Source organism: Eutrigla gurnardus, assembly GCF_963514095.1.
Source record: "Eutrigla gurnardus genome assembly, chromosome: 15".
NCBI lineage: Eukaryota > Metazoa > Chordata > Actinopteri > Perciformes > Triglidae > Eutrigla > Eutrigla gurnardus.
The window spans coordinates 6134602-6150014 of record NC_139938.1 but is presented as its reverse complement, the minus strand read 5'-3'; the positions used below and the strand labels follow the sequence as shown (position 1 = coordinate 6150014).

Genomic DNA, 15413 nt, shown 5'->3' with positions numbered 1-15413 from the left:
GTCATTTGCACATAATTGACATATGAAATGTCCTGTTGTTAATACATGAGGCAATTAATTGAAAATGATCTAAGTATTAATTTTGAGATGAAAATATATATTTTTTAAATATATATGTATATAAATGAGACAGCAGCTGACAGTCAGAGTGAGTCACGCCAACTCTCTGTCTGGACCGATGATCCACCGTCCAAATAAAAAAGTGTGAACAGGTTTGACACATTCGAACAGCCACTGCTAAAAAAGCACATCTGCTCCTTTTTCATTCTGTCGGATGAAAGAAGCCATATTTGCAACTACGAAATGGAAACACGTAGAAATACAGAATATAAATGCATTGACCAGAGTTGACTTGTTAAGGTATGTGTAGAAAATGATTTAACAAAAACAATTCTGTGTTCAGCAGTAACCAGGCCACACAATTAAATCTCTTCCTTTAATGAAGTATTCCATCTTTTTTTCAGTTGATATGCTTTCACTTCTCAGAATCGCATGTTGCTGTCATTGCCTTAATATACAGGACACTATGTCCTTGTGGTCTTCCTATATGTGTGTGTCCATACAGCCATAATAATATGGAACATCCCAGAGTGTCTTGCATAATAATGAATGAGCAAAATGTGTATGTGTGTGTGTGTGTGTGTCCGCACACAAGCACCTCTGCATGTGTTGCCAATTGTGTATGCCAATCGTGACGTTTCAGGTCCATCAGTTGTAGCCAGTTTCCATGGTAACGTTTCTCTGAGAGCACAGACGTAGGAGAGAGGGGAAAGGAGTTGAGACAATTATGGTGGTGGAGGGTGCTGAAAGAGGAAGAGCCCGGGATGCTGAATGTGAAACAGCGTGAACTGTGGGATGAGACAGAACGAGAAACAGATGCGTGTGTGAGCGAGCAAATGTGTGTGTGTGCGTGTGTATGCGTGTGTATGCGTGTGTGTGCATGTGCATGCATGCGTGTGTGTGTGTGTGTGTGTGTGTGTGTGTGTGTGTGTATGCGTGTGCGTGCATGCGTGTGTGAGTGTGTGCTGCTGTGTGTATCCAGGGATGAGCAGGTGTCATGCATAGAGGCGCTGGGGTTGTGGTCGTCATGACGACGTACATGAACCTGATGTATATGTACCCGGTGGAAGATGAAAAGCAGCGCTGCCAGGCATGTGAACCAACTTGAATTGGATTTTTCTCTGTTTTGAGTGAGTCAACAGGAATGTCTAATACAATGTAGTTTCCATGGTGACAGCGAACGGACAGGGAATTATATGTCCTTTTCAAACAAGGGAAAACGCCAGCTGGAAGCCTGGTTGTTGCTCTATTTTCCTGTCTGAATCATTATTTAGACAAGTGATAACCCGGCAAACTGTACGGACCCTACAAATGACTCCCTGAGGCCGCTTCGAGACAAACTACACATTTTTTGCTTTCTCCTTTTGAAACCAGAAAGATGAAAATGTTTCTGAGAGTTAAAATGACACACATGTTCAATGCAATGCAGCTGCAGTGACATTTTCATCAGTAATCTCTTGCTGTGGACTCGTGTCAACTTAATTTTGTTATGCAATCCGTGGCATCCAGTGCTCTATAATTTGTGATGTTAGTATTCTGGAGGTGTCGACATTAATGGGAGGCCATCATCCTTTCTTTGCCACCTCTCCAGTAGAGACTCTTTTCACATCAGAGAGTGATTTTCAGGGAGTTCAGTTATTTTGGTGCTTTTTAAGAGCTTGTGTGAATGTCTCTGAGACCTCTTCTAAATGCAGCTGTTTTTTCGACAGCTTTCGACGTGGAAGTTCATCTCCTCTACTGCCTCTAATGCACCGCTCGATATCCTTGCTGAGAAATTGCCCTCATCATCCTCAGAGTTACATTTTTCTTCCACAGTACATCTAAGCTGTTGACAGAGCATCGTGTCTGCAGAACATCTCACAGATGGCCAAAATACTGACCCTAAACAGACAGGAAGGAAGAAACTTGGAGATGATCTTTTTGGCATTTTTATTAGAATACGGCATGAGAATTGCTGTTTATCAACTGTACATCGTAGTGTCACCTAATAAATATAAAGTAATCCACCAAATTTACTGTAGCGTACATTGATGATAAATGTATAAAAGACAGATACAAATAGATATACTTAAATACAATTTTCTAAAATGCTTTTGTTTAGAGCAACTACATAATGACATTCAAGCTGTATTTCTCTTACCTTCCTCATGTTCCTGTGCTTTAATAGTGATTGTCCAGATTCAACACACTCACATTGTTGGCAGAGTTTTGAGGCCTCGGGGTATGTAATGTATGAAGCAATCGCTACAGATGGATTTCAAACATTAGCACGACAGCAATGTATGCATGTTGTTTAAACATTTGGGAAAGAAACTCTTATTTAAAAGATACGACTTGTGATATTCTATATTTTTCTTGCTGTCATCAAATCCCTTTAAAGGCTAAAACCAACATCAATTCCTCTGTAGCAAAAGCTTCATCTATTCCTTTTGTGACAAAGAACATCTAACTGTCAAATCGTTTACATACACCCAATATTCCCTTTTTTGCCCTTTTTCTGACAATATTCCTGCAAAGCTGTTAACATGGCTGATGAAAATAAATATTTGCCCACTATTCGCGTTTACATGTAGGTATCGATACTCTGGTTGATGTGTTGGAGCGTGCAAACTCAGCCTCCCTCTTTCATCCATCATTGCTATATTTGCACATATCCAAATACCTGTCGATGTCCAAGTCTTTCATAATGTTTAAAAGTAGGTGTCTTTCTCATTCCAACCAGAAATGTTGGCTTTTATTGGGATGTGGGATGCATGTTCATATTCAGAATAAACAGTATACATGTGTAAAGTACGCTCCTTAATGCAGAATAATATCGTCATATCCCACGTGTCTTAATCAGATGGAATAACACATCCCTCATTCAGAATATCCAAATTGAATATCCTGTTCACACGACCCATGTCAAAATCACAATATTGTCATAATGGGAAGATATAATTGTGCATGTAAACATAGTCAGTGAGCCATAATGTTACACAAGGTCCTTCATTAAGATCAACGTGAGCACTATAGTTTATTTTTGAATCAATCCCACATACTCCGTCCTCTTCCTGTAAATACTCACAAGTGCGACACATATGTATTAATCCGCTGCTGCAAATAGTCCCCAATGTTCATTTACTCCTCTTTGAGTGATATTTCCTAAAAACCGCAGTGCCCAGCTGTTCTAGGAAATCATTTCAAGAAGAGTTACGCTTTCGTAGACACAAATGGGCTTGAGTGCTTCCCAGGATAGGGAAGTCAAAAAAATATTAACACATTAGTGGTTTTAGTCTTTTCATGGGATTTATTGACACTATCCCAAAAAAATAGAACTATGCCAGTCTTATCCTATTGCTAAGTGAATATCGGCTTCCATAGTTGAAATGTAGCTAAACCAGTTATAAATATGTTACTATTTACTATCCTATCTACTGTATTAGGATGCCAAAAGTTTTTTTTTGCTGGTTTAAGGATGAAAAACTGAATATCAGTGACATAACTACTGTTCATGTAAGCTCATGTTGGCTGTGAATTTTAGTTGTAATGTTTTTTTTTTTTTTTTTACATAAGTAGAAACATCTTCAATAAGACATATTTGTTTCTTTTCTTCTACTCGATGTCAAAGTCACACATTTGAACCATCACTCATCTACTAATCGACCAAACGAATGAACACATGATAGCAAAGACAGCACCAGCTGAGGAGAGGCTTCACCCTTTAAATCTTGGCCATCGGCAACATTAATGTGTTACGTGTGTCCACTCTGAAACTGTACGACGGCGTAGACGTATTGAGATAACTAGTATGATAACTAGTCATTATTCTCATTCTAACACTTATGTCCCATTCGCTGTTATTACAAAACACTGAATAACACGCATCGATATGTCTCATGAACCATATCACATTGCTATTTTGCTGTTTTTAATTGCTTTTTGTACATGAGATTTCTATATTCTACCTCGGATCAGAGAAAAGTCGCTGTGCTAAAATGACTACAGTATAGACGCAGATGAGTAAGAGTAAACTGGAAATAGGAATAAGGCGCTCCCTGCACACTATTAATACAACAAAACTAAGCTCTTTTTTTTGTCTATTTTTCCAGAAAAAAAACCCCATTGTGCCAAAGTGTGTGTGAAAGTGAAAATAAAGACAATGCATGGCTGTGCCTTATCACGTAGATGAAGATACTCCCTCATCATCTTTTCTTTTCACTGGTCATAATTGACTTTTTAATTCGGCACAATGGGTTTTTTTTTCAGTTATAAACTTTTGGCATTAAACGTCTGAGCATGAAGCTCGTCAGAAAGCATGAACCTAGCTTGTAGCGATAAAATATGTCCTCACAGCTACGGACATACTCATTTTGAATGCACTTTACAAGCACTGACCTTTACAGTCAAACGTATGATTAATTCCTTGTTGTTTTTGTTACAGTGTGAAATTTGACTTTTTGGCAGAGGCTGGTGTGAAGGAGCTGTTGGTCTATGCTTTATCTCCAAACATGCACACAGCGATCTCCCTGCCAGGCCCTCTGCATTTCTTACAGTGCTTTAAGGTTCCTAATTGAACCTGCTTCTTATAGTTTTACACACCTGTAACACAAAGTAGTGGTTTCATGTTAGAGGTGTCTATTGTCTTAAACACACAGAATGATACCAAAACAATCCTGCTTTTAGTACATTTTAAGTCAAAGAATACAGACATGTTATTTTAGTTTTCCAGCCCCTAAGTATTTGGGGGTTCACAGTGAGTTGAGTGGCTGGATCAGTAAGAGCAGCATGGGAAAACTCCAGCCCTTCAGAAACATATTGTTAATTCGTATAACGGGTCAAAGGCAACACACCTGCTGCGTCCTCTCTCTGGTTTGATCAGTCCTTCAAAACTTTGTCCAGTTGTCCGTCTGAGTCAGGGCAACAAAGTGGAGTGGAGGCCTTTACATTCACATCATCGCTCAGATTGGTCCTCTCGTTTTATCCAAAATAAGATGGTTGAAAACCCAAGTCAGTGATGGGGAGGGTGGAGAGAGGAAGAGTTGATGTCCTCATTTGTCCCTCAGTGTCTTTCTTTCAGATGCTTCCTTGTATTTCTCCGGATGTCCTGTCTGTTAGAAGCTCACCAAGGCGTAGACCATACTTCAGCAGGAAATAGACCGCGGCAACAGATAGAAAAATAAGGAGAAAAAAGTAATTGCGCTGCCCCGTTGCAACTCAAACAACAAATCTGAAAGGCATCACTGAAACCTAATCAAGCAACACTATTGAAAAGACTGAGATCTTTTTTTTACTGACCTGTAAAGATAATAGAAGAAAGAGAGCAGATAAAAGCCCAGCTTACACCAGGACTCCTTCTGGCAGTAATTGAGAATGTCGGCGTTCATCACACTGACGGGATCATACATGACCTCTGACCCGTCAGCTGGCCGATGAAAAAACCTGAAAAAGGCAAAGAGGTTTGTCTCACACTTGTGCCGGATCAACAGAAGCTCGTCAGACATCTTTTATGGGACTTTACCTCCACAGATGGTAGAAGAGCAGCGGGATGTTGAGGCCGAGTGTGACCCACTCTCCAGCACACATGAACATCAGGCAGAAGAGCCCGTGGATGGAGTACTCCGGTACCACCAACTAACCAGGACACACACACAGGCAGTCACGGTGTTATAGGTCTGCAGAGACCCACAGTAAACCGTAATCACACTTCAACAGCTACAGGGAAAACACAGAAAGGCTCAGGGGTTTGCATGTTTTGATTTAACTACAATCTACGAAAACCCAAATCACACTGCGAGGCAGACACTTTCACACCGAGGGTGTTAATGTTACTCATGGTGGCTCGCTGCTGTTACAAGTGCAAAAATAGCTTCATATACATGTAGACTGGTTTTTAGATGTAAGTAGAAACAAAAGTCACATAGATGGTTCGGGTTGATCAGGTGACTAGTTTGCTCCCTGACCTCTGAATCAACAAGCTGTCAACAGGACATATAACGTGACATATTATCCATTGAACTCAACGTAGCAAACTCATTAGCACATTAGCAGCATTAGCATTCATTTACAGTCAGCCATCTGACCACCTGATGAATGTAAGTTTGATATCCAGTCTCCTTTTAGCTCGGGTTTTGGTCTCCACCAGGCTAAATATGCCAGCTAAATGCGCTACTATATCCACAAGCTACTTGATAACTTTGTCCTGCTGTTAGGTGCTGACATTTTTTAAATAAAGAATGTTGATGATGTTTTAAAGAGCAACTTTTAAATCAGTATAATGTCAACACAGCATATTTTTAACTGCTCCAATCAGCCGCTGCAGCTTGTCTTTGACTGACAATATAGTTGATGGGACAGATGTGTCACCAGTCATTGATTGGGGTAAATAACCTTCCAGGCTGCGATGGAATGAACTAGATGTCAGACTGATTAATGAAGTGAAAACAAAACAACAAATCAGTCTGATTACCAGGCTTGATTGACCTTTCTATATGAAAATTGATTAGGAAACAGATATGTTTTTTCTTTATGTTCTACATTGGTGATCGTATTTGTGGTTTTAGCTAAATATAAGTCAATGTTAAAGATGCAAACATCTATGAATCAGTAGCTAAATATCTGAAATCTAAACCTCCAATGACCATGTTTGTCTTTTTGAACCTAATGCACTCTATTCCCATGACATTTTTAACTGCTGCTCATTCATTCATAAAAACATTTTTTTGCTGATGTGGCATGCATTATGGTTCAAATTGTTATCCCAGTGATAACCTTAATGATAATAATGTGCCCTGCAAATATAAGCAGTATGGGCCCCAATAGTACAGTTAGAATGCAACCTTCCATAAAGCTCCTGTTGTACATTTATTTATTGAGATAATAACTTGAGCTTATTGGAAGCCCTGTGTTGTAATGTTGTAATAATTATAATGTTGTAAGATTTTACAACACACACACACACACACACACACACACACACACACACACACACACACACACACACACACACACACACACACACACACACACACACACACACACACACACACACACACACACACACACACACAATGGCCTCCACAGCTTGTCACATTTCATTTCAGGGACACTGAGTTGTTTGGCTGAAAGCCTTGGAATAGAGAGAAAAAGAAAACATTACCACACACACAAAACCGACTTGGCGGTATAACAGTTCTCCATCTCTGTGTGAAGGCAGAGAGGTGATGGTGGGTTGTGGGGAAATGCTGAAATGCTGAGCCCCACAATGCTTATAAAGAATAATTGGTCATGGTTGTCTGAATCCCCTCTGTTTGAGTCATCCTCTATCAGCAGGTAAAGAGCAACTAGTACTCACTCTGCGGAGCAGGTTGCAGATTCTTTCAATGTTGAGGATCCTTTCCCTCTGTGAACATAAAGACACTCTGATCAACAGTCTGCAGATTTCTTCATCCTAGTCACCAAATATGAAGATTCTGTCCATGAAAAATAACGCCCAAGGCAGAGAAAATGCAAGTTTCAGAGAATTTTGTTTTTCAGCTGACCAATTTTGACATATTTCACTGGCAGCAATAAAATAAAAAATAAAAACTTTGTGAGTGATTTCAAATGCACAGAGGTTCCTGCTTAAATGGAAATGTTATGGCTTGGTTAAAGATGCATCCATCTCCATCACTAAAACCCAACAACTAGGTTTAATTCATAATTATTGACTAACCAATATAATTTTCTATCTGTCTGGGACCCTGTAGGAATTTATTGTGGATTGAGCTTTAAAAAAATAAAACAACAACAAACAAAAAACACTCACAATAAGGTGATTGTGGTGAATTTCCATTATTGGGATAATCGTAAATATCGTCATGAGTGACTTGAAAATGCTGTTTTGCTCACTATCAGAGTAGAGAAGTGAAAAATAGGTCCTGCTTTTCTTTTCTTTTTTTAAGATACAATAATACATTTTAAATGTATTCATCCTTTATTTATGCACGGAGACCTTATGATCTATAGTCCAAGATAACACATATACAAAGTGATTCAATTTGCTATTCTGATGCAATCACAATTATATTGGAAAGGATTAGAAATGTTCGTCCCATGCCAACTTGCAAGTTATATTTCAATATGTAGTTGAAATATGGATTTGACAAGAGACTAAAAGTAAACTAAGCTAAACAAATAAGCTGTGGGTTGTTGAGAAGGCCAAACTGATATTTTGCACTAAAGCGAACAGTTGTTAGTCTCCTGTGAGTCATGAGAAACGGCTCATTGATCAATTCTAGAAATTAAAACCATCCATCTTCTGTTAGCCAGGAGCCTCTTAGGGTGCTCTTTTAGTTGGGCGTCAATTGATTAGCAAGCGACACAAATTAGATGTTTTGCTGCAGTTCATCTTTGTCCATCACCAAACAATAGTAGATGTGAGGTAATTAGAAGACAAATTGTTAATTATTTTTCATTTATTTTGTGGAGAAAAACTTATATTGAGTAGCCCCACGGTTATGCTATAAGTTTAGCATGTGTAAACCACACTGGAGTTTATTTCCTCTATATTTAATGAGGCCTCAGCCTCAACATGCTCATTTTGTGATACTTTGAGGCATCTGTCTTAGTTACAGGCTGGTGGCTTCCAGTTTTGAGGCCTCTGTGATGTCGGTTCCCTTTAGCCCGAGCCTACAGGCTGCACCTTTTATGAATCTGTGGACATGAATTCAAACTCCCTGGGTGACCTGAAAGTGGATTTTGCCCTGAATCTAAAACATGCAGCCTCCATGCCAGACACAGCATCACTGTCTATTTGCAGTTTTTGTCGTTTTCCTCATTTTGCTCACTTTGTGCATCACATCCTTCCACGACACGACGCTTTAAAATGTAAAGAGCACAGTGTTCGAACGGCCCACCAAGCTAATGAGCTATTGATGGTTTGTAATTGCACTTACAAATTGTTGTCCTGCGGTAAATCTGCTTAGATTATACAGCCTTGAGATGTCCCAATTAGTGTCAGGTCATCCACTTCACTTTTTAATTGTTTCAACAAACGAAACACGACAGAAGACATTAATCAAAGGCAGAAGGGATATTCAACAGTATACAGGATAAATAAAGGAAATGTAGGGCAATAGTCCTGTTAAGTATGTAGATTAATAATGATTAATATATTTGAAGTAGCAGCTAAGAATAAAGTAATTCATTTTACTGACAAAGAGCCTTGCCTTTCTGCTTCAGCCACTAACATTAAACAAGGAAATGTCAAGAGCTTGACTTTTGTAATTTGCTATTTCATGGAGAGAAGCATAATTCTGGTGTCATTTGACATGACACTGCTCAACCAATCAACCAATCACAGTGTTTCAAACAATGGCGACATGTCTCCCTCTGAGACTGTCACTGTGATTGATGTCTGTACACAGAAACCTGATTTCAAAAGTGTTTTATCTCTTCCGGTTATGTTCTTGTGTAATTACTCTCTCAGTAACAAATATTTCTGCTTTTTTTTTTGTTTTTTTGTTGCAGATGACGGCTGTTGAGTGAACAAGCGTTTCTCTCTGCTAGCATCAGAAATAACTGCTCTTTATGTTTCCAAAGCTGTTGCCAGGTATGTCTTCTTCTTGTTTGTGCAGTTTATTGATTTTGGGAGCGACTGGCAGTATCACGTCCCAGCAGATCGTGTTATTTCTGAACACATCTGGCATGCTGACAACTATAGGTTGTTAGTTACAGATTGAAAAAAAAAACAATCAATGTAATGCAATAGTAGCCTTGATACAGATCTGCTGCCGGGACGCTTGTAATGATCTTTGTCAGCTCTCATCTTTGTCTGGGGGTGAGAAATAACACATCCTCTTTGAAATGATTCTTCACGTCAGTATTTGTTCCAGAGCTACTGTTTTTTCTGTATTTACAGGTGTTGTGGTTATTGTGTCCACCCCCTGTAGCTGGCGTGCCTCCACACTCCCACAGTCTGCTTTCACAGTTTCTTCTCCCACTCCTCATCACTTTGCAGTTCAGACGCGAGTTCACATGATTGCTAGAACATTAGCTAACTTGTGAAAAAGACATTCACAGCTTAATGAATAATGGCAGCCATCACTGACTCACGATGATGCCGTTTTATGGTTTTGCGAAAGAAAAAGAATGGAAAAATGAGGCAGAGATTTTCAAATTTGACTTCAGTGAATGAGCTGCTCCTTGTTGCCGTGAGGTGAAACCTCGTATCTGCAATTGTTATTGTCGCGACAGCACAGTATCTCCTTGTTCAAACAGCAGCTTCATTTGCATCAATCTCTTTAATTGATTAGACCAACAAGCTTCCATCTTTAAACAAGGCTGATTGCTTCGATCTGCATACAAATGAGCGTTCAAGTCAAGCACTCCCTGGGCGTAGCTACGCATGGGAGCTCGGATTAGTAGGAATCGTTTTACAAATATTTGATGTTGAATAAATGTAGCTGAATAAACAGTTTAATTCCAAAGTTACATAAAATTATTAAATGACAAAAACGTTTTTCCCTGTATGATTACAGGCATGAATGGCAACAGCCATTCCTTACAAACTCATTCTATTCATGAACTCTGCTTTAGTAATATTGACGGGTAAATTCAAGGTCATATGCGACATCTTAGGAGTGAACCCTTCAATTTGTTCTCAGCATTTATGTGAAGATCACTGAGGGTTCTTCGACGGAGGGATTTCTGTGTGCACGCGAGCGTTTGATCACTCTTGAAAGAAGGGAATCAGCCAGGTTCTTACCGCTCTGGTGGGATTGCTCTGATCGATGGGGTTTTTGAAGTCTGTGCGAAGCTCATCAAACGCAATGATCTGAAAAATAACAGACAGGTGAGTTTGTTTTCAATTAGTCACCTTTGGAGCACTAATCAATGCACGTGCTGAGACTGTACTGTTATGTATGCGTGTCAATTAAAGACATAGCTGGTATCTTTTCAACACTGCCTCATCGTTTGTAATATTTAAAGTCGTTGAGGTCACTGTAGAGGAAATCATGTCAATGTGTGGATACGCTATAGCTCTCTAACTGCTCCCTATGAGGTGAGTATGAGTGATCCTTTTTCTCACCAGCTCCCTGATTAATAGCTCTATAAAAATAATAATAATACCCAGCATCAAGGCCACCTGCTGTGCTCATCATCGTTTCGGCTTTTAAACAGCAGAGCTTATCTTGGTTGGCTCGTTAAAAAGCAGATAAGTTCAGATCTGACGTGCGTCAACAGTGACTGATAGTGAAAACAGATGGGTTTCGACATATAAACAGTCCTGTTGGTCATTTCCACGTACAAGTCGAGGAGGCTCCCCCCTTGACTTGCATCCCTTGTAAACAGATGCAGTTTCCATGGCGACATGGTGAGCCCCTCAGCGGACTCCATGGTTACTATAGCTGTGAACAAACGTCCTGATTGGTTTAGAGCCGCGTGGAATTGGGGTGCTGTACCCGTGGGTGGAGGCAGACGGGGGGAGGGGGTGAACATAATCATAGTTTGATAAGCGTTTCAATCACATGGTTGAACGCCGAGCCAGACACACGCTTCTCCCCGTCTCTTTCACACACAGGCACACTGACTGACTCATGTGTAGTCTCACCCACTTCGTCCATTGGTACGTTAGTCATTTCAAGTCTTATGTTCATAATGATGTGTTTGGTAATTCACATTATTCCTGCCTCCGTGGAGCCGATGTCAAGGGTGAGAGATCAAAGCTTTAGTGTTTGTTCAGTCGGCACTCGTGTAAACCAGTAAGCCGAGCGCACCAGTGCACCAGCGATATCTGTGCAAATTTCCACTCAGAATGCTGCAGGCAGACAGATCCACAGCAGTCTGGGAGTGAGATTTATGATCCCCGTGTTTTGCTGCCTCCCTGAAGTCATTTTGTGCCGTTTACTGAAGCCTGAACACCTTGTTTGAGCAACTGTTTATTGTCAGTCCTGTGGGTTGCTCCGCTGTGGAGGGATAGAGCCGTTTTTTTTAGTTACACTGGTGATAAACCAGCATGTAAGCATACATTTCGCCTTACCATCTTGTATTTCTCAGGCTCACCTATCTCCTCTGTGATCTGCTTCAACCAGATGTCACTTTGCAGCTAGGGTGTTTCAAATGAAATGGAATAAAGTGTGTTTGTGGCTTTTAAGAAGCCATTCAAAATGTCAGTCACTTCTAGGTACAATTACAGTGAGATTCCATTACCTCTGTGCGAGGTGCTTGTTTGCCGTGTCCCTGTCAGTGTTGTACAACGGCATGTAGGTGGATGTGTTTGTCTGCCTGCGTGGGAAGCCTGGTTCGAGTGTCAATGTGTGTGCACTGGCTCCAGTGTGTGCGTTAGTGCTACTCACCTGCCATATGACAAAGAAGATGAGAGCAGCGCACAGCACCAGGGTGAGCATGTAGCAGAAGGCCGCAAAGGTGAATGCCATGGCTGAGCCAGCCAGCCTGACGACGGGATGGGTCGAGAGAGAGAGAGGGGATTTCTCCCCCGCTCTCTGTCTCTCTCTGGCTATTGCCCTCTCTCCTTTGAGTGGAGGTTACGGTCTGTTTCCCTCTCCGATGTCGTCCAGGTAGGATCACCCAGTTTTAGGGACAAGCAATAATCAGCATGGCTTCACTGCTTGCATTCATGTCTTTGTCCCTTTTTGTGTATCTGACAGCGGGGCGACCCCCTGCCTCGCTTTGATTTAGGAAGCACTTATAAGTCTGTTCACAGCCACAGTTGTCTGTCGTCGGCCTGATGCTCCTTTTTTTTCAGTCTCTGACAGGCAAGATGTCTGTCTCCTCCTCCTCCTCCTCCATGTAGTTTCTCTTTAGACAAAGCCTACACATTTTTTCACAGTTAGCGCGAGCCACAAAGTGTCTGCCCGACACGCTGACAACAGAAGCACAGGATTCTTGTCGATACTAAGCACAACGCTGCCTTTAGACAAAGACAACTATCGTCAGAGATGGTTATGGCTTGTGATTGTTCAGTAGTTTGTTTTATGGCTTTCAGTTCATCTGTTGCTCTAAATCAAGAACACAATTAATGACGCATATTTCGAAATCACGCTCAACACAGTTGTAAACAACCATAGTTTGTAGAGCATTTGTGAGTTATAATAAACAGGTAAAATCTCTCTTTATTTTATTACTACATTTTTGGGGAAATGATTTATTTCCCCCCCACATGAATCTGACCGTTTGCTGAAGAAAACAAACTATTGCTTTGCACATTACAGTTATATTTTGACAAAGCAAATGTGCGGTGATTTCGCAGTAAAATAATATATTAAAAAATTACTAAGCAATAAGTATAAATCAGTGAGGCAGCAAATATTGTAGTCGGCTTTCAAATGGAACTACTATTTAACATTACAATGCCGATATCACTCATCCAAGAGGACTCTCAAATACAAGATCAGAGTACAGTAATGATAATAGTTTAGAGTTAGCATGGATCAATATCTTGACCAATCTTAATATCGAGTAGAGAATACCTGTGTCTGGTTGGAGACGTGTCTGCCACTGAACAGTCCACTCTTTCCTCGTCTCTGTCAATTTGGGTCGGCACCATGTCAGAATGCTCTGCTCTGCATCTTTCTCTCAGACGCATCCCTCAGAGTTCTCCCAAAAAACATTGAGATTTGTCTTTGCGGACGTGCAGGGTAAATTATTAAAATCTGGGTGGGGGGGTGGGGGGGAGAGGAGATTTAACCAGCTGAACATCTACATGTTGAGTCACATTTAGTCTGACTTACAAATAACATCTGCTCTAAAGCAAAAAAATCTCCACTGCCCCAGAAGTCATAGGTTAATTAGTCCACCTTTCTTTTGTCTCCCCTTTCCTGATTTCCCTCCTTCTTTCCAAAGTCCTCTTTCTTTTTCTCTCCTCCAGAGATTTTGAAAAACAGACCTGAACGTGTTTCCTGAGTCTACTGTCTCTGTCTGTCTCTTCCTCTATTTCTTAGACTGCGAGCGAATATTTCTATCACGCTTGATGTTATAACGGTCAACCAATAGCGTTGCTCTGCCTCCCTCCCTCTCTTATTTGCTCTCTCTCTCTCTCTCTCTTCCTCTCTCTCTCCTCCTCCTCTCTGTCTGTCAGTTGCCCTCTCTCTCTCTTGCATTTATACATTTCCATAATCCCTTGTTCCCCGGGGAGTGATGAGGGGGCAGGGCAGGCTGCAAATGTTTTTCCTTTTGTCTGCATCTCTCTCTCTCTCTTCATCTCTCTACCTCCCTCTGTCGTACCCTTTCTCTGGAGCCTTCCGTCATCCGTCAATTCAACAATTGTACTGTAAATCTGTTTCTGGGAGGGTGTTACTCTCAATCACATGTCATTTCTTTCAATTAATTGCTCTGTTAGCACTCAACATCTATTAAATTGCAAGATTTCACTTTTTGTTCATTGTCTCTCTCTCTTTTTTCCAACATCAGCTCATTATTGAACAGATTTTAGAAACCTCTGGTGCCACCTAATGCACGGAAGTGCCACATCTTTTGTTAAACGTGATATCTTCACTGACTCTCCGTGTCGGTCTGTACATTAGTTCTTTGACAAATACCAAAGTCTGCATCACGAGAACACCAAACACACACTTCACCACGTTCTCATTGCTGTTCTCGTTTGGTCAGTGGAACGGCAGGAGGCAATTTGCTGATGTAATGCAGTGGTTCCTAATATTTTCCATAAATCGTCTCATGACTGGATTATAATCTGGTTGTTTTTAACACTCTATGTTATATTAAAGTATATATTGTTACAGTAGTTTTTGATGCTGTTGAGTTTTCAAAGTTTGGTCAAGCTTGTATCTGTACTGTTTGAAGTGGACGTTATTCATTACCTGGCTAGTTCAACCCTTTATCAATTACTTTTATATTTAAACTGTAACCCTTTTATCAATTAGTTTTAGCTAATTATTTAACAGCTTTCCCATTACCTTTAGCCAATTAAACTGTTTACTCATTACTTTTCACTATTTCAACTGATTATTTGGTACCTTAGCAAGCTATTTCCATGGTAATTTAACACACTCCTAACATCATGGGGTATTAAGGTGTTGATGCTACCAGGATTTAGGCTGATGGGAAGCTAACTAGTTATTGAACATTTACTAAATATCAGCATTACTCTGTTTTGTAATCCTGTTTGTGTGATAGCAACAAAGGCATAGTGTCCACTCAGGTGTGATCGGCCTGACAGCGAAAGATCTCACAGAACTTTTTGAATCAAATGGATGATTCAATTAGAAAGCACATGATGTGGCCTTTTTTAAATAAAAGATCTCTTCAATAATTGCAGAATTGTCATTCTCAAACATAAAGTAGGCTACTGTGACACTCTCACTGCTTACACCTCAGTGAAACAAATCAATCATCCTCATGTTCTATGACTGTGC

At 40.4% G+C, this 15413-nt stretch overlaps 1 protein-coding gene across 1 annotated transcript; it reads right to left on the bottom strand.

Moving 5' to 3' along the window:
- Positions 1 to 3009: 3009 nt before the first annotated feature.
- cnih2 (cornichon family AMPA receptor auxiliary protein 2) lies at positions 3010 to 13648 on the bottom strand. Its single transcript, XM_084029616.1, has 7 exons — positions 13512 to 13648; positions 12378 to 13032; positions 10787 to 10855; positions 7394 to 7441; positions 5561 to 5673; positions 5338 to 5481; positions 3010 to 5181 (listed from the first exon to the last, which is right to left on the bottom strand). Exons 2-7 carry the CDS (start codon positions 12456 to 12458, stop codon positions 5154 to 5156), a joined length of 483 nt encoding a protein of 160 aa, XP_083885742.1. The 5' UTR covers positions 12459 to 13032; positions 13512 to 13648; the 3' UTR covers positions 3010 to 5153.
- Between the last annotated feature and the right edge of the window lie 1765 nt (positions 13649 to 15413).

Coding starts and splice junctions, on each gene's coding strand:
- cnih2 (XM_084029616.1), bottom strand. CDS start 12,458: ATGGCATTCACCTTTGCGGCCTTCTGCTACATGCTCACCCTGGTGCTG. Junction 10,856..12,377: donor TCTTCTTTGTCATATGGCAG/GTGAGTAGCACT, acceptor GTTATTTTTCAG/ATCATTGCGTTTGATGAGCT. Junction 5,482..5,560: donor CTCTTCTACCATCTGTGGAG/GTAAAGTCCCAT, acceptor TGCCTTTTTCAG/GTTTTTTCATCGGCCAGCTG.